Source organism: Naegleria lovaniensis (assembly GCF_003324165.1).
Source record: "Naegleria lovaniensis strain ATCC 30569 chromosome Unknown tig018, whole genome shotgun sequence".
Taxonomy (NCBI): Eukaryota; Heterolobosea; class Eutetramitea; order Acrasida; family Naegleriidae; genus Naegleria; species Naegleria lovaniensis.
The window spans coordinates 372,822-390,388 of record NW_025407839.1 but is presented as its reverse complement, the minus strand read 5'-3'; the positions used below and the strand labels follow the sequence as shown (position 1 = coordinate 390,388).

Sequence of the window (17,567 nt, the reverse complement as noted above, 5' to 3'; positions counted from 1 at the left end):
TCTCTCAATGAGCCACACAATACGAGCAAAACCTCAAAAGCTGTCACTTTTTGCGAAAACCTCTCAAAACTCAATAGAAAAAAGAACAACCATTGATACTGTCAACATCTGTCCTTGTAGCTCGCCTTCAACTGTTATTCTTTTGATAATAGCTTCACAGCATTGCATGCTTCTTCTAGACTGATATCTCTCAATCCTTCACATCAACCTTCACTGCAGAGTGTTGTCAACCCCAATATTTTCTCTTCCGTCCACACACTCTCGTTGCACAACCAGTCACGTCTAATAGTATTACTTCTTACAACAACCACTGTCGACAACATATCTTCTCACCATGAGTTCTCTACTATCTAGCTTTTCTAATAACCCACTCCAATACTTTTTAAATAATAATAACGCAAACATCTCGTTGTGTCAGCACCAGACTGGTCATCCCTTCTTTACACAGCAGTCCAACACATCTAACATGACAGCAGGTACTGTCAATTCATCTTCCTGTAACAACACCCATTCGAGTGTGTTCGATCCATCGACAGCAGCCAATCTGGCCACTTTTGTTGGAAGCATCACCATTCCAAGTCAATCTGTATCAACCTGTAACAATGAATGGATGAATCAATTATTACATCAAATTGACCAATCTCTTGATATTCTGTCAAACAACTTGATACGAGATATTGAGAGTATTGCTATGGAAAGTGGCTCTCAATTAAAGAAGAGAAAATTATCAGAAGCAGCATTCGACGACGATTCGTGTCAGAATCATGAAGTTGTGAGCTCTGAGGCTCTCGAACTTCAACAACTTCAAGAATGGATTCAAAGTAAAAAACGTAAAAAGAACAATTCTCAAGGCAAGAAGGAAATCCTCAAAGAGTTCTTAATGATTAACAAGAGCAATCCATATCCTTCGGAAAGACAAAAAGAAGTCTTTATGAAAGAACTCGACTATGACAAGAAGCAATTGAATAATTGGTTCATTAACGCAAGAAAGAGATATTTAAGAAAGAAAGTGGCCTATACACCACCAGATATTAGAAATAAGAATGAATTTGATTCGATTCTAGAGAATAAGGTGAGACAATCCATGTCCAATGGAGGAGTTGCTCTCTCGTCGCAAGACTACAACTACCCAAATTTCCAGTCCGAAGAACAATAACCTACTCATTCAGCATAGAATGTAAATAATATACACAGTTTTCATGAATGTACATAAACATGTCCCAACGCAGGAATTCTTTTCAGCTCTCTGAATTTGGCGCTTTATTTGATGAAAAATGGTTGAAGCCGAAGAAAAAGAAACAAAAAATGCAGAACACCATCACTGAGCCCAACTTGGGCTACCTGACCACACTCATTCAAAACACAATGACATACGAAGCATCAGTGAGAATAAAAGGTAAGCCTCAGCACTTTAAGTGTTGTTGATGAATCACAATCTTTGCCATTTAAATTACAAAATTAATCCATCATCGGAACAAACAGCTGAGCAAGATTTGAAGGAGTTAGAAAAACAACCATATTATGTTTCTCTACTCTTGAGATATATTGCAGATGGTACTATGAGAAGCGAGCATCGTTTGATGGTTACTGTGTTGTTGAAGAATTTGGTAAAGAAAGATTGGGACGTAAACTTGATATTACGTCCTGAAGATAAAGAGTTGATTAAAAAAGGATGCGTAGATTTATTATTTTCTGCCTCTGACACCAAGATACAAGACGTACTTTCCGAAATCATCACAATCATTAGTGAATTTGATTTTTACAAAAATTGGACAAGTTTGCTTCCGGTACGTTGTGGTATATTAAGCTGTTTCTTTTATTTAACATTGAATATCACATTTAGTATTTGGTGAATCAATTACGAACAAATTCTTCAAACTTTGAAACTGTTAGAGGTGTGCTTTTTACTTGTCATTCAATCTTTAAAAAGTACAGAGAACAATCCAAGACAGATGAAATTGAAGATGAATTGATTTACATTATGAAAGAGTTTGCTGATCCAATGTTCCATACATTCCAAGGTTTTATCTCATCCCTTTCTCAAATCACAAACCCCAACGACTTGAAATTAATTTTCACGTGCATTAATTTGCTACTCGAAATATTTTACTCGTTGAATTGGGTTGACATTCCTGAATATTTCGAAGAGCATGTCGCAGAATACAGCTCCATGTTTAACACAATTTTAAATTATGACAACCCAGCCTTAGATAATAATTTAATCGAAGAACCTGGATTATTGGACGAAGCAAAAAGATTGGTTTGTCAATCCATTAATCTTTACTTGGAAAAGTATGACGAAATATTCATTCCTTATGTTGAAATTTTTGCGACAAGCGTTTGGCAACTCCTCTCAAAGTTGGATTCAAAGATGAAGTATGATGCTGTAGTGTCAAAGGCTATTGAATTTTTAACCTTGGTCAGCAGAAGTGAAAAACATGCCATCTTTAAGAATGCTTTAGCACCAATATGCGACAACATTATTATTCCAAACATTTCTCTTCGTGAAGAGGATGAAATTATTTTTGCCGAAGAACCTATAGAATACATTAGAAGAGATATCGAGGGATCTGACACAGAGTCAAGGAGAAGGTCAGCTCAAGAGCTCATCAAATGCCTTAGCATTTACTACGAAAAGGACATTGCTGATAATTTTCTTCAAAAGATTCATTCTCTGTTACAAAACAATGATTGGAAGAGTAGAGATGCTGCGATTTTCTTGCTAACTTGCATTTCTGTAAAGGCCTCTATTCAAAGAAAGGGTGCCACTGTTGTTAGTCAATATGTGGGTGTGATGAACTTTTTATCTACCCAAATAGTTCCTCAATTACAAGCCAGCTCTCATCCGATTATTCAAGCTGATGCCATCAAATTTATTTGCACCTTCAGACAACACCTTCCAAAAGACTCATTCCCTGTGATATTCCCATTGACAATTCAACTTTTATACTCTTATGAACCAGTGGTTCAAACATATGCAGCATGGTGCATTGAAAGGCTATTAGTGGTTAGAGATGAGAATGATAAACCAAGATTTACACAACAAGATGTTTTACCATTTGCAGAACAATTATTACAAGGATTATTCCATGCTCTTGATAACACTGAAGAAAATGAATATATCATGAAAGCTATTATGAGATCTACGGCTGCACTGAAAGAGCAAATGAAACCAATTATGCCTGCTTATATTTCAAAGATTACAGAAGTGTTGGGACAAGTTTGCAAGAATCCAAATAACCCCAAGTTTAACCATTATCTATTCGAGTCCTATGCCACTGTGATCAGATTCAACAGAGATTACATTTCAGAATTTGAGGCTTCTCTATTTCCACCTTTCCAAACTATTCTTACAAGTGGTATTGAAGAATTCACACCCTATGTTTTCCAATTGATTTCTCAACTTTTATCTATTAGACAACCTCCACTTCCACAAGCATATTTGGGTCTCTTTCCAAACTTTTTAAGCGCCAACTTGTGGGAAAGTGAAGGTAATGTTCCAGGACTTGTTGCCTATGTAGCCACATTTATTACAAAGGCACCACAAGAACTTGCCAAGAATAATCAATTACAGCAAGTTTTAGGAATTTTCCAAACATTGGTCATGTCTAAGACTAAGGATTATCATGGTTTTAGAATTTTGGACAGCTTAATCTCAACTGTTCCATACGAACAATTAAGCATGTACATGGTTGAAATTTTCAAAGTATTGTTCACTAGACTTCAAAAGAAAAAGACTGGTCAATTTGTGAGATGTCTCATTATTTTCTTCTCCAACTTTGTGGTTAAATATGGTGCAAAAGCTTTATTGCAAACCATTAACCAAATCCAGCAAGGTATTTTCCCTTCGCTTGCAAAAGTCGTTTGGGAAAGCTCTTTAAAGTCCATCTCTGGAAGAATTGAAAAGAAGGTGTGTGCCGTTGCTTTGGCTCAAATCTTGTTCCATACTGATTTGATCCAAACTTCGGTCGACACTTGGAAGATGTTGCTGGATGAACTAGTAGCATTCTTGGAGGGAGTTGACAAGGCAGAGGAAGAAGAAGAGGTTTTTGTTGATGATGATGAAACCGTTCTTCACACTGAAAGAAGTATGGCAGGTGGATACAAGGTCACTTTCACAAAACTCAGCTTTGCTGCAATGGGAATTGAAGATCCCGTAAAAGAAGTTCAGAATAGTAAGCAGTATCTTGCCCAAAGCTTGAGTAGCTTTGTGTCTCAACTTGATCCTCAGCAAGTACAATTTGTCAGGTCCTTAATTCTCTCAAATCCAACTACTGCGAAGCGTCTCTATGAATATTTGCAAAGCAATGGGTTTAATCCATCTTTCTTACAATAAATTATGACACTATTTATTTACAGAACGCATTAAGCGTTAGTTATCCTCCTTAAAAGCTTCAGAGAATGCCTCACCTATTTTATCAATAATATCCGGAGTGGTGGTGGATCTATGATGTTGGGAGAAAGCGATTTGAGCTGCTTTTTTTTGAACCAAGCAGCTACCGTAGCAAGCAGCTAAGATCTTCTCTTCGTGACTTAATTTGGTGGTCACTTCTTTTCTGTCCCAATTCGCCCAATAGGAGAACGTTGCGAGAATTCCAGTTAACACATCGCCTTGTCCTCCACATCTTCTTGGAGAGGGTGACAGTATTTCACATTCTACATAATGATCTCCAATAGAAATGATGTCAACAAGTCCCTTTCTTACAATACAAACATTTCCAAGAGCTTTGGAAACAAAAGTCAATTCCTCGAGCTCTGTCTTAAACTGAGACGCTGAAACTTGTTCTGTGCTATTCTTATTGTGATAATCCACGACTTTAGAAAATAATCTTTGAAATTCGGCTGGATTGGGCGTAAGAACAACGTTTTGCTGCCCCTTAATCAATTCTGGCTTTTCTCCAATTAAAAAAAGGCCATCTCCATCTAACACTAATGGCATATTTAGTTCATTGCAATAGTTAATGAACCACTCAGCTTGTTGAAGAATTTCTTTGGATCTTCCTAATCCAGGTCCTAACACTACGCTACTGATACGCCTGAATATACCTTCGTATGTGTTTTTCATAAATTGTTTAAATTCATAATCTTGAGAAAACAAATGAGGAGTTTTGGTTATTGTTTCGTACTCTACACTTGATTTTTCATACATGAACGGATACACAATCAGCTCTGGGGAATACGATTTAATCACGCTCGCTAATTTAGAGCAAATTACAAAAGACAGATCTGCTCCACATTTTAAAGCAGATATTGCTGCGTAATAAGGAGCTCCAGTGTATTCTTCGCTACCTCCGATTACAGCAATTCTTCCTGCTTGACCTTTATGGGCCTGATGACTCAAAGGAGGAATAATAAATTGTTTAAGCTGAGAAATAATTGCTCCGCTTGATCGTTGCATTTTTTATTTAAAATTAATTCTATTTCTCACTTGCGAATTACAACAATTTTCATTCGTTACTCAATCATTCTTTTTGAAGAAACTGGATGTGTACTTTACTTTCAGTCTTATTTTGTGTACAAGATGTTTACTAGTATCAAAAGCATAGAATAAAAAAAATGACCATTCTCGTACCACCGATCAACTTTGGCTATGTTCAAGAGAATGTATTCCGATCAGGACAACCAACATCAGTCAATTTTCCTCATCTGGCCACATTAAATTTAAAAACTATTATTTATTTAGCTCCGGATCAGCCCACTCAAGAATTTACAAACTTTGCCAAAGATCAGAATATAAATTTAATTCATTTAACTCAATCAACGAAAATGAAAAGCGGTAATTCAATATCACATACTGGCATGGCTCAATTGGGTTTAATTTCGGAAGAAATTGTTGTAGAGGCTTTGGAGGTAATTTTAAATAGAGAAAATCTTCCTTTGGCTATTATGTGCAATTTAGGGCGTCATAGAACTGGTACTGTTGTTGGATGTCTCCGAAAGATTCAAAGATGGAACTTAACCAGTATTTTGGATGAATATCGAAGATATGCTGGTTCTAAAGTGAGATTACAGAATGAGCAATTTATTGAATTATTTGACACAGATTTGGTTACGTTCAGAGATGATAAAAAGCCCGATTGGCTGTACTAGACTTGCCATAATAATTAACAATTGAATGGAAGAAAGACTGTGAAAACACAATAGATCATCATACTCACCTTTGAATCGCTGTCAACAACAGGTTTTTCAATGCTCAACATCACAACATCAACGATGTCAGGAATTGGATATGAATTGATCCCTCCTTGGTTGACACTACGCCAATAACAAGAACAATACATTCATTAGTTATATACCACTTTTTCGATTCAATATCAAACCTTAATACTTATCAAATTGCCGAACCAATCAGCATGGCCGACCTGGTAGGTACAAGCAAATGCAAGAACTGTAGTTGATTAGTTTGACTGTAAAAGTGAGAATCTATTTTATGACCAAAACGGGGGTGTAATTACACGTATTATTCGCCATTAGAAGCTTCTGTACATCATTTTCAAAGATGCCAGTATCTTCACCAGTTTTCTTGAATGAAGAGTCCGTACAATAATTTCGCCAAGCACAGGAAAGTTTGTCTGATTTGTTCGGCAAGGCTTCACGTTTTCCAAAATTGTTCTTTAGACTCATCGGCAGAAAATCGAGGCATGTGAGAACAAAGTGAGCTGACGTTCCTGCATTCACCAAGTTTTTGGAACCTCCAACAGGGGTCTTTTTTCTTTTCATTCTCCTCAACAAGGAGAAGGCTTATGGTTCTTACTACAACACAGCTTGCTTTCATCGTCCAATATTTCACTTCGTCCCGTTGTTGTTATCTTTTTAGAACTTTCATGCCAGCTTCGCTCTTTTGGGAAAACCTTCATTTTTTTCAATCTCCCGTCCTCTGTCACGTGCCAAATGTCCATACAAAAGCTGCTTGGCTTGATCTTCACGCCTGCCATCAAAATGCAGTGCTTACCTCTGTGCAAAGATCCTTCACTATGAATTTTCGTAAAAAAAACAAGTCACGTTCTCTCAGAGAGGAACAACAAGCGCCAGAACAGATTCAAAACATTCTCTCTTCCATACAAAACAGCGAAATCAACGAGGGGGAAATACACTTGGTGCGCTCTGTTCAGAATCAAGCCTTCAAGTCAAGCCTTAACTATCTTGATAGTGGATTGCTGTGTGCCCTTTTAGAGTGTTGGCGTTTTTCATACACAACAACAATATAATTACTCTCTCCTCAGTGGTGTCTAGTAGTAACATTCTAGTAGCTCGTAATTGAAAGTAGTAGTGTAGTGCAGTAGTAATACATCAACCTACAAAATGAAACAACCACAACAACAACAATTTAAAGGGCTCATCAATTACAAGCCTTTGGTGTCAAGCAATCATGACAATGAGAACTTTCAAACTACCAACCATGCAGAAGACAACAAGCAACGTATTGAATTTGTTCACCACAAGCTCAACAAACACCTTTTGCAACAAGATGATCTTGTTCTCATTGTAGTTCCAGAAGAGTTTGAAATTTTGCAAGTCATTGATCCCATGCTTCACGGAAAAGTGGGACACATTGCAAGCCTCAGCAATGACCTTGATGATGAGACAGTCTCAATCTCATTGGGCTCACCAAGCTTGAGAAAGTCAAACAACGGAGATCTTGTTGTCCACTCATCCAACAACAACAATAACAGCAGTATGGTTACTGTGCCCAAGTTTTGTGTTTGTTTGAAGGCTGATGTTTTCAATGAAAGAAAGGAGAAATTCATGAGTCAGAGAAGAACGAAAAGTCATGAAACTCTTTCTACAGAACACTATCAAGTGAGCCGTTCTTCAGTTTCAACAGCTACCTCGTCGTCTGAGAGCAATGCTCGAAATGGTACTAGTTGTTCATCCTCTCCTACCACAACCACTCCATCCACAACAACCACAACGACGACGATCATGACCACCACTCCCATGTATTCGATGGGACCAAAAATTCCATTCAATCTTCAAAACAGACAAAAGCGAGGCACGAGCTCGGCCACTACTCCAATTTTCAATCATTCTCCGACTTCTTTTCTTCACTCATCAACAACGACAGGTGCTGTTGGTCAAATTTCATCATCATCATCAACCCATAGAAGATTGTCTTCTGCTTCCACTAATTCATCCTCATGCTTTCATTCACCATACTCTTCTCCTAACAAGCTGCAACCCAAACAAACTTCTCCTAAACGATCATCAAAGCAACAACAATTTTTCATGGATGAATCCGATGATTGCAAAGGATTGGCTGGATCTGTTCCAAAGTTTATCAACAGTTACATGTTGACAGACACCGAAATGCCCAATGTTTATTCTGCCGACATTCCCAACAACAAGACGATGAGGGACGATATGGATTTAGATTCATTCAACGAAATAATTGGCACCACTGTTTTTACTCACAAGAGAGAGCGAGTATCGTAAAAGTGACTTGTGTAGGAGGAAGTGAATCGACCTACTTCCTTCATTCCATACCAATAAACAATTCAAATTTGAATTGAAATGTTTCTACTTCTTCTTGTCGGCTTAATCATGGACTGCAAACCAATGGACAATGATTCCGATACTTGGTGAGGATGAACGAAGTCAATTAAAAATGCAACAAGACCACGATTGGACCAACAACGATTCATTCCAAGTTGCTGGAGAGGATGAAACCAACACCACACGAACACTCTTGTACATTGAAGGAAGGAATGGCTTCTCTCGAATATTTGCATCCTCTCCTACAAGGAGTGATCGTGATCAGCACAAGCCCACTAAAATACCTGCCTTACGAGAGGCTACTGAACTTTTTTCGTCGAACACACGAATTGATGATGCTGAACGACCATCCTCCGAGCTAGCCATTAATCATTCTCCTGGGCACTTTTCTTTAATTCGAGATCAAAAACAGCTCAGTCCTTTCAGCTTTGCAAGTGCAGATTCAAGAAAATCTTCATCTCGTCGCTCTCTTCCCTATTCCAATCTTTCCTCCCCTCGTCCAAACTCTTCAAAGTCCAATCGAGAAGAGTTGTTTTTCCAAACCTCAGATCCAGGAATGCCCCTTACAACTCTTGGCGCAAAAAATTCACCCATTTCATCTTTTGAGAAACATCATCCTCATCGTTTCTACAACAACAACGTTATAACAAGCGGAATGAACCGAGATTTGTTTCGTGGAACAACACCAACTCCAAGAGAACGCGAGTTATTTACAAAAACATCACCATCCATGGAGTTGTATTTCGGATCAACAAAATACACTGAGGACAATGATGCTGATGATTTTAGAATTGAGAAGAATATAAAGGAGAAAAGCTTTTCTCCAAGTGGTGCCCTGCCTGTGACTGCAAAAGAGGTTGAAATATCACCAAAATCAGGTCGTGAGGATCTAATCAAGCAAATGCTTGCAGGAGAGAAAGCCCAACAAAACAGCTATTTCACAGAGGATTTTGTCTCTTCGTCTTATACTTATACATCTCCAAAGTCTAAGAAAACCTCTATAATATTCAATAGTCGAGAAAATGATGCTACTGATATTGAGGACAAAGAAATTGTAAATATTCTCTCCCAAATCAAGAAGTCAAAAAGAAACGCCTTAAATGAAGACGTTCTCAAGCCCAACAAGAAAACAGATGTCACTCCTCCAAAATCAGAAAGGAGGCAAGATATCGTTGATGTAAATCTATTGAAGCAAAAAGAGTTTTCAAAAAAGACTTTGATAGATGAAATTCAAAAGAAGAACAAGGAAATTCTTGACCTTAGAAACAAAATCATTAAGCTGCATTCCTTAAACACTTCTTTAGAGAGCGAGATTAAGTCAATGGAAGAAACCAATGAGTCTATCCAGTTTCTGAATAGAAGCAAAGATACAACCATCAATGAATTAAAAAAGCAAATAGATGAATTACAAATCAAACTCGAGACGAACTCTCAGTCACATGTGAATATTGTAGATGGATTGCAGAAAACAATAGAGAACCTGAACATGACCATTAAAGAAAAGGAAGTGCAGATTAAAGATCAAGATAGACAACATTTGAGACCAATAATTGAGGAACACAATAGAACCATTAGGGACTTAAAATCTGACATTGAGCGAGAACGAATGCTATATGAAGAGAAAAAAGCAAGATTACTTGAACTCATTGCTTGTAAAGAGGATGAAATCAGAAAAAATGGTGAGAAAGACAAAATCATGAACGAGTTAAATATAACAATCGAGAAAAAAGATCAAGAAATTAGAACTCTAAAACTTTTCAACGATAACAACATGCTTGAAATTGAAAGATTGAAAAAGCACACCCAGCATCTCCTTGAGGAAAGAAGAGAATTTACAGAACAAGTGAAGGATGAGATTTCTATTCAACTCAAAGAAGGCCAAACAAAAGATGAACGAATAATGTTCCTTGAAGGTCTTGTGGAAAAACACAAAATTAAGCTGGCAACGGTGTTGGATGAGCAAGAAAATAGAAAAAACGATCTGATGAGAATCATTGAAGAAGAAAGAAGAATATCTAACTCACTCAGGAGCGAAAACTTTAGATTGAAAAATAACGAGAAAGCGTTTCATCAAATGGAATTTATTAGAAGAAATATTCTGATCACTATTAAGGATGTGAATCACCTTCTTTCATTGGTTGAAACGGATGGAATGGAGCTAGCAAGTTCTAAAGTTGTACAGCAAGGTATGTTAAATTCATTATCAAGTAATACGTCTAAAAGATCACAATATCATTACAGAGTTACAAAATGATGGAGATCTCCTAGCATTATCGTCTCAACTAAACCAACGAATTGATATTCTGAAAAATAGATTGACCGAAAAATATGCAGGTCAGCTTGGTGATTGCTTGACACAATAGAAACAGAGCTCTATTAAATAATTTTTGGAGAATATTGGACCCATACATTAGTTGTGAGATCTTTCATCATGAGCTCTGTACATTCCGGCAACTCTTGCGATGTCATGCGTGCAGGAATTCCAGAAAACGACGTAAATGAAGGAATAACAGTATCTGAAGGCACCACAGAATTGTCTTCCACTCGACAACAATCACGAAGAATACATCTCTCGCCCTTAGAGTCATCAAGAATTAATAAGCAGATGATTACCGAAAGAAACGTCATAGACTTACAATCACACAATTATTTCCAATGTACACAAAGGAACCAATTTCAGCTGCTGAAATTTTTGAGTCTTTGCCAATAAATACATGATCACCTATGACTACAGGAAGATGTGTACCAATTTTTTGTGTTACTTCTAAACCGTAATTAGCGATTGAGGGTGGTTGTATGATTGAATTTTCTCCGATGATTGTGAGCTTTCCGATTCTTATCGTTTCTAAATCTCCTCGCATTGTGACTCCTTTTTGAATTAAACTTTTTCCGAACATGTGAATATTCACCATCCCTACAATTTTTACGTCGTGATTCACCTTGCTTCCTCCCTTCAAGTCATAAAGAATTAAAATTTAATTAAAAGAATTGTGGTTGTTTCCTCAAATACCTACTTTGCTGTTGATAAAATCTTCAAATATTGGAAGTGGATCCATCCAAGCTTGGTTGTTGATTAAATTTTTTGTATTGAGAATAATTCAATCATATTAATAATTCCAAAATAATAAATTAATAATTTATAAAGTGCATGGAACACACAATCAAAACCATGGATCAACCCAAAATGATTCCTTGTAATATTGTGAAACATCAAAAACGTATTCCTTGTGTTGCTTCTTTTGATGATGATATGTTCGGTTATTACTATAGCCTCCTCTTCCACCTCTCCTTCCGTCTCTTCGTCCATAATTATTGTTGTTATAATTTCCGTGGTAATCGGTTTTCTGGATCTTCATTTTTATTTGAAGGAGGACATGAGTTACAACTCGATATCTTTGTTGCAATCCATTTTCCGATTGGCAAGGTCTAAATTCTTAAGTATCTTCTCTGTTCGTTCTTTTACATCTCTTTGATGCATCATCTTGTAGATGGGAGAGCTCATTTCATCCACCATTTTCTTGTGTTCAGATTTCAAATGCTCATCCAAATGCCACACAGTATGCTGTTGCTGCTCATGACTCTTCAAAGGAGTCACTGAAGCCGAGCCAAGCGGTTGAACTTTTTCTCCAGTGAGTTTTCTTAGAGGTTGTTGTTGTTTTTCACCACCATGACCTGTTAAGGCCATTGTCTTGGGATGCATTAATAATTTTTCAGCTTTGGAAACAAAATCTTTGAGATACTTTTGAGAACTTGTGTTAATACTCTTATTTTCTTTTTTCAAATCTAACAACAATGTCCATAACACTGCAAAAGCCATGCACCGTTGTTCGAGAGAGTTCAAATCAAAATGTGTACAGTAGGTCCATTCAAATTTTGGTGAAAATTCTGACAACGGTTTTGGTCTTTTAACCACCTTGTAGATGAACATGTTGGATTTGTCAGCCAAAATTCCTGCTCCACAATTTGAACTCAATTCCATCAATTTTAAAGGTAAATTGCAAACATTACGAATAATGATCCAATTTCCACATTGGAGAATGTTACTCATTGAAAATTCCCCTGAAATTGCATACTCTGTACATAGAAAACCAACTCGCTCATGACTTGTGGGAGTTTTAAAGTTTCTTGTCATGGTGAGATCTAAATCGGCCAATAAGCCAGGAACCCACTGCAGTCGTATGTCTTCCAGCACATTGTTTAACGAGTGTTTTTCCTTGTTGCACGAGTGTTTAAATTCTACCATACTTGGTAAAAGTTCAACATGTAGAGTCTGTTCCATGCGATCATCATGATTCTCAACGAATTCTTTAAGGAATTGAGATATAGTGGATAATTCTTTCTTGTTCTCAATTGCTCTTCGTTCATTGTTCGTAATCAGGAATGGAATGTTACTATCATCAAAGAGTGAAAATACAATATTGTACAACTCCATCACAGGCTTCTTTTCATTCTTTCGATCCATACATTCTGATGGAAGTGAAAATGTGCAGCTCTGTACGGAAGATGTTGAGGAAGAGCGGTTTGTACTATCTTCTTCCTCTTCGTTCCTCCTTCCCAATATTCTTGAGGTGATGAGATTCATCATACGCATACAATACTTGTCTAATTGTGCAAAAGCATCGTCTGGTAAACGGGTGGATGCAGTATGAGGGTATTTGGACTGCCATTCATGATGTGATTTCAAATATTGTTCCAATGTTTCCATCGTTTCCATCAATTCATTGGGACTCAACAACTTTGGAGGTTTGATTTCTGTTTGATAGTGCTGGAGCCATTTCATCAAGCCTTCATCCTCTCCCAAGAGTTTGGGTAAAATAAGAGGAAAAAACACTCCTTTTTCAATTTTCACTAAGGAACAAGGAATGAGATGATATTGAGGATCATGATGCTTTTCATGAATAGATTCACTGTGTTGGGGTTGCGTTTCTTCTCGGTGCTTTATAGTTTTGAGACCAACGACTGTGAGAGCGTTTAAAAGCTCAGACGGTTCGGAAGGGCTAGGGCTGGCCGTTCCTCCTCCTCTGTAAGGCTCCTTGTTAATGCGTGTGTGGTGGTGATCGTGAGACATTCTTTGTGGAAGGCGTTCGAGTAGTATGTTCTGCAGCGCACTTTCAAGACTTTGTTGGAGAAAACAACATATTATTTTGGAATGAGACGCCAAAAAGTTTACGTAAAGTTAGCCCGCCTTCAGCTATTTCGGTTATGTCATATGCGTTACATTAGTAGTAATTAATATACCACTACTAGCTGTAATAAAGGTGATGAATAAATTTATTCATCTACATGGACAGAACTGTCAATATCTGAGAATTCATTAAAGAAGTGAGTGAATAAATCCACAGTGCTCTTAATATCCACCACGCCACATTGTTCTCTAATGGAGTGCATCGACAATTGAGGAATTCCAACATCAATGGTACGGATGGATGTATTACTACTCACAATTGGGCCGATGGTGCTACCGCACGCTGAGTCATTTCTGAATGTCGTTGTTAAAAATTACATGAACAACAAATCTATTCGAAATGAATACTCACCTAACTACAAAGGATTGAAGAGGAATATTATTTCTACGTGCCAATTCTCCAAATAAGAATGAAGTGTAACCATTGGTTGTGTATCTCTGATTGGCGTTTGTCTTGAGGACAAGGCCTTGATGGATTTGAGGTCTATGCTTGGCTTGATGCTTTTCAGAATAATTAGGGTGAACTTGGTGTGAAAATTGTTGAAAAATTTGTGTGTTCTATGGTTAACATAAGTTCAACCTACCTGCATGAGCCATATCACAGCTGATAATAAAACTCTTGGCAACACATGCTCCATACGAATCTACAGGAGCATTCTTATCAAGGGAAGCATGTGTACATTGAATAACTCTGTTAATGGTATCTGAAATCAATGAAGAGTCAGCTCCATAACTACTTGCACTTCCAACCTCTTCGTGATCAAAAAGACAGATCATTCTTACATCCTTTTCAGTTTCCAAGGTTGAATCAGAGTTGATCAAGGACTCCAATGCAACAAAGCAAGAAGCCAAGTTGTCCAATCTTGGAGCAAACACAAATTCACTATTCACACCACCAATAACACCAGGTTGAGTGTCAACAATTGACAAATCAAAGTCTTTGATATCAGCTACATCACATTTCAACTCTTGAGCTAGAGCTTTCAACAACACAGAATGGTGATTTGCAATAAATCCCTTTGCATTAGGATCATCACTCAATTCTCCTAATTCAGTTCCAATAATTGGTAGTAAATGCGTCTCAGTGTTGGGTTTAAAACCATCTTGGCTTACTTCTCGTTGAAGATGAATTGCCAAAGATGGAATTCTCAAAATTGGCTTTTCTATTTCTACCAAATGTTGTTTGAATTTATCTTTTCCATCTGCAACAATAACTCTTCCAGCAACGGTTAAATCTATTACAATCAACATTGTTTCATATTGTCAAATATTGTAGATTGAAATTAAATATTCCGTAACAAAGGTGGTATAATTACAAAGAATTAATAAGTTCAAATTTTGAAATACTTCAACACAATACCCACCGCGATCAAACCAGGTGTACCATAAGCCACCTCCATATGTTTGAACACCAACTTGCAAATAGCCAGAACTCTTTTGTGATGAAATTGGTTTCATGATCAAGTGAGGGGAGTCAGTGTGAGCACCAATAATCTTCAAACCAGACGATCCAGGCTTGAAATTGCCACCAACGCTAAATGCAACAATGGTTGAATGATTTCTGGTGAAGAAATACTTGCCACATGGCTTGATCTTTTCGGACCAATTTGCCTCTCTAAATTAATAAATTCATGTTTTCAATATCTTCGCTTGAAATAAAGAAAAATACCTTTCGTAGAGTTGTTCAAATCCAAATTCAGCCAATTTTTGCTTTATGGTTCCGACAACATGATAGGGTGATTTTGACTTGTTGATGAAATCAACCATCTTTTGGGCGATGGGTTGAGCATTGCGAATGGCTTCGAGCGTAATGGACGACATTTTTTTGAATTTTACAATGCAGCAGTGTTTTTGATGATGGGATTGAGAGTGAGAACGTGGATTAACGAGCCAACCAGTATGTTAACACGAACGAAATTTGAAATCTGTTGAATGGAAGAAGTATAAATTACTGCTCACTTGGAGAATCACTCGGATCAAACAACAACAAAGCGGAGTTGGGAGTTTGAAAAAAAATGTTCAAAGCTTCGGTGCTGTTGTGTTGTGTTGTGGTCTTGCTCTGTGGCATGTATGCAGCCGGAGAGAAATACCACCTGATGTTCAATCCGAATCATAGTGCTGATAAACGAAATGGTTTCAGAGATTTAAATGCATATACGATGGTGAAAGAATCGAAAATGACCATCATGGTCGGAGAACCTATGGCTCAAGTTCATTATGAAGAGACTATCAACAAGACTGGATGGGCCACTTTGAGTTTAAGTACAAACTCAGATAAAAGCGATGAGGAGCAAGCATTTGCTGCTGGTTTTGTTGAAGGTAGGATTGAGTCGAATTTAGAGATTTCAATTTTTCTAAATATTATAATATTGCATGATGTCTTCACAAAGGTTATGTAACTGGAGAATTGTTTCAAAATTATTGGATTGGATTCAAACAGTATACGTTTGATACAAGTCAAACCAAACAATTAGATGCTTTCCTTGATGGAAATTTCAGATTCATGAAGAGAAAGATCGCTGAAGCAAAAAATTCTACAAATCCAGAGGAAAGAACTTATTGGTATCAAGTCTCATTGATTTTAGATCAAGTAGAAGGAATGTATGCTGGTTACTTGAAACTTATGTCTGAAAAGGGAGTCTTGCCTGTGTTATCGTTGGCTGATTTGTTTAAATTCCAACTGGACGGTGACATTGATGATTTGTCCAATATGTGGAGTCCTCCTTCATTTGAAACCATGAGCAAGTTTGACTTGGAGAGCTATGCCATTTTCAAAACTAAATGTAGTGCATTTGTGAAATATAGTAAGGATCGAAGAAATATCTTCTTAACGCATGCTACTTGGGACACATTCCAAAACATGTTGAGGTATGTTTTAAATCACAATTATGCGTATGTTGTTTACGAAACAGTCAATACTTGCAGAGTTTACAAGCACTATAGAATTAACTTTAAGAATGTTCCAGCTAAGCTTGTCAGCTTCTCCTCTGCTCCTGGTTGGCTAGTTTCTGTGGATGATTTTTACATTACTTCAGCTGGTTTGGTCATTACAGAGACATCAAACAACATTTTTAACTTGACCCTTTATCAAAAGACTACTCCAGAAACCTTATTATACTGGATTAGAAATATTGTTGCAAACAGATTAGCAACATCTGCAAAGGAATGGACTGATATCTTTGCTAAATATAACAGCGGAACCTACAACAACCAATGGATCGTGTTGGATACCAAGAGATTTGTTCCTGGCGCAGCAAGATCGGATCCAGAACTGCTCTATATTTTGGAACAAATTCCAGGAGATTGTAAAGTTGCTAGCGTAAGCCACTTTTTAGACACATCATATTGGGCTTCCTATAATATTCCTTATTTCCCATATATTTATAACATTTCAGGTTATCCAAGTCAGTACAAGAAATTTGGAGATTTTTGGAGCTATGAAAATTGCCCAAGAGCTAAATTTTCAGACGTGATGCTCCATATATTGGAGATCTTGAAGGTAGGTGATTGTGTTTGTTTTAAATTCTATTTACACCTTTGATACGATTTAATGATGAATCCTTAAAATGAACAGGGGTTAAGAGATTGATTAGAAAGAATGACTATCAAACAGATCCATTTTCAGATGGTGATGCATGCCACCAAATTGCTGCCAGATGTGACTTGAATCCTCCAAACAAGAGATCACAAGCATTTGGTGCCATTGATGCCAAGGTTACTGACATTTTCATGGCAAAGACAAATACTGCTGTAGCTCAATCAGGCCCAACTCACGATCAACAACCTGTATTCACATGGAACTCACAATGGGATAAAGTTAATATTCACATCGACCAACCAGTGAGCTTTGGCTTCGATTGGGTTGAAATGACCCCACAAGTTTAAATTA

At 37.2% G+C, this 17,567-nt stretch overlaps 10 protein-coding genes across 10 annotated transcripts in view; 6 read left to right on the top strand and 4 right to left on the bottom strand.

The window, feature by feature from the left end:
* Positions 1-334: 334 nt before the first annotated feature.
* Positions 335-1,156, top strand: C9374_003085 (uncharacterized protein; the record flags this gene model as incomplete). The annotated part of the gene is made up of 1 exon (XM_044692574.1): positions 335-1,156. The coding sequence occupies one exon, from the start codon at positions 335-337 to the stop codon at positions 1,154-1,156; it is 822 nt and encodes a 273-aa protein (XP_044549929.1).
* A 149-nt stretch (positions 1,157-1,305) lies between these two features.
* Positions 1,306-4,336, top strand: C9374_003084 (uncharacterized protein; the record flags this gene model as incomplete). Its single annotated transcript, XM_044692573.1, has 3 exons — positions 1,306-1,396; positions 1,483-1,787; positions 1,844-4,336. The coding sequence occupies 3 exons, from the start codon at positions 1,306-1,308 to the stop codon at positions 4,334-4,336; spliced, it is 2,889 nt and encodes a 962-aa protein (XP_044549928.1).
* Positions 4,337-4,372: 36 nt separating this feature from the next.
* Positions 4,373-5,398, bottom strand: C9374_003083 (uncharacterized protein; the record flags this gene model as incomplete). Its single annotated transcript, XM_044692572.1, has 1 exon — positions 4,373-5,398. One exon carries the CDS (start codon positions 5,396-5,398, stop codon positions 4,373-4,375), a length of 1,026 nt encoding a protein of 341 aa, XP_044549927.1.
* A 158-nt stretch (positions 5,399-5,556) lies between these two features.
* C9374_003082 (uncharacterized protein) lies at positions 5,557-6,090 on the top strand (the record flags this gene model as incomplete). The annotated part of the gene is made up of 1 exon (XM_044692571.1): positions 5,557-6,090. One exon carries the CDS (start codon positions 5,557-5,559, stop codon positions 6,088-6,090), a length of 534 nt encoding a protein of 177 aa, XP_044549926.1.
* Positions 6,091-7,302: 1,212 nt separating this feature from the next.
* On the top strand, positions 7,303-8,433 carry C9374_003081 (uncharacterized protein; the record flags this gene model as incomplete). The annotated part of the gene is made up of 1 exon (XM_044692570.1): positions 7,303-8,433. The coding sequence occupies one exon, from the start codon at positions 7,303-7,305 to the stop codon at positions 8,431-8,433; it is 1,131 nt and encodes a 376-aa protein (XP_044549925.1).
* A 172-nt stretch (positions 8,434-8,605) lies between these two features.
* On the top strand, positions 8,606-10,856 carry C9374_003080 (uncharacterized protein; the record flags this gene model as incomplete). Its single annotated transcript, XM_044692569.1, has 2 exons — positions 8,606-10,679; positions 10,735-10,856. The coding sequence occupies 2 exons, from the start codon at positions 8,606-8,608 to the stop codon at positions 10,854-10,856; spliced, it is 2,196 nt and encodes a 731-aa protein (XP_044549924.1).
* Positions 10,857-10,869: 13 nt separating this feature from the next.
* On the bottom strand, positions 10,870-11,549 carry C9374_003079 (uncharacterized protein; the record flags this gene model as incomplete). Its single annotated transcript, XM_044692567.1, has 3 exons — positions 10,870-11,070; positions 11,130-11,444; positions 11,508-11,549. The coding sequence occupies 3 exons, from the start codon at positions 11,547-11,549 to the stop codon at positions 10,870-10,872; spliced, it is 558 nt and encodes a 185-aa protein (XP_044549923.1).
* Positions 11,550-11,872: 323 nt separating this feature from the next.
* C9374_003078 (uncharacterized protein) lies at positions 11,873-13,561 on the bottom strand (the record flags this gene model as incomplete). The annotated part of the gene is made up of 1 exon (XM_044692566.1): positions 11,873-13,561. The coding sequence occupies one exon, from the start codon at positions 13,559-13,561 to the stop codon at positions 11,873-11,875; it is 1,689 nt and encodes a 562-aa protein (XP_044549922.1).
* Positions 13,562-13,764: 203 nt separating this feature from the next.
* Positions 13,765-15,499, bottom strand: C9374_003077 (uncharacterized protein; the record flags this gene model as incomplete). Its single annotated transcript, XM_044692565.1, has 5 exons — positions 13,765-13,972; positions 14,031-14,202; positions 14,263-14,913; positions 15,043-15,293; positions 15,348-15,499. The coding sequence occupies 5 exons, from the start codon at positions 15,497-15,499 to the stop codon at positions 13,765-13,767; spliced, it is 1,434 nt and encodes a 477-aa protein (XP_044549921.1).
* Positions 15,500-15,693: 194 nt separating this feature from the next.
* Positions 15,694-17,567, top strand: part of C9374_003076 (uncharacterized protein) — a gene marked incomplete at both ends in the record, with an annotated part of 4,753 nt that continues 2,879 nt past the window's right edge. Inside the window, 5 exons of the mRNA XM_044692564.1 lie at positions 15,694-15,997; positions 16,069-16,546; positions 16,604-17,086; positions 17,146-17,177; positions 17,253-17,494. Of these exons, the coding sequence (XP_044549920.1) occupies positions 15,694-15,997; positions 16,069-16,546; positions 16,604-17,086; positions 17,146-17,177; positions 17,253-17,494 (1,539 nt within the window). The remainder of the gene's footprint in view (positions 15,998-16,068; positions 16,547-16,603; positions 17,087-17,145; positions 17,178-17,252; positions 17,495-17,567) is intronic.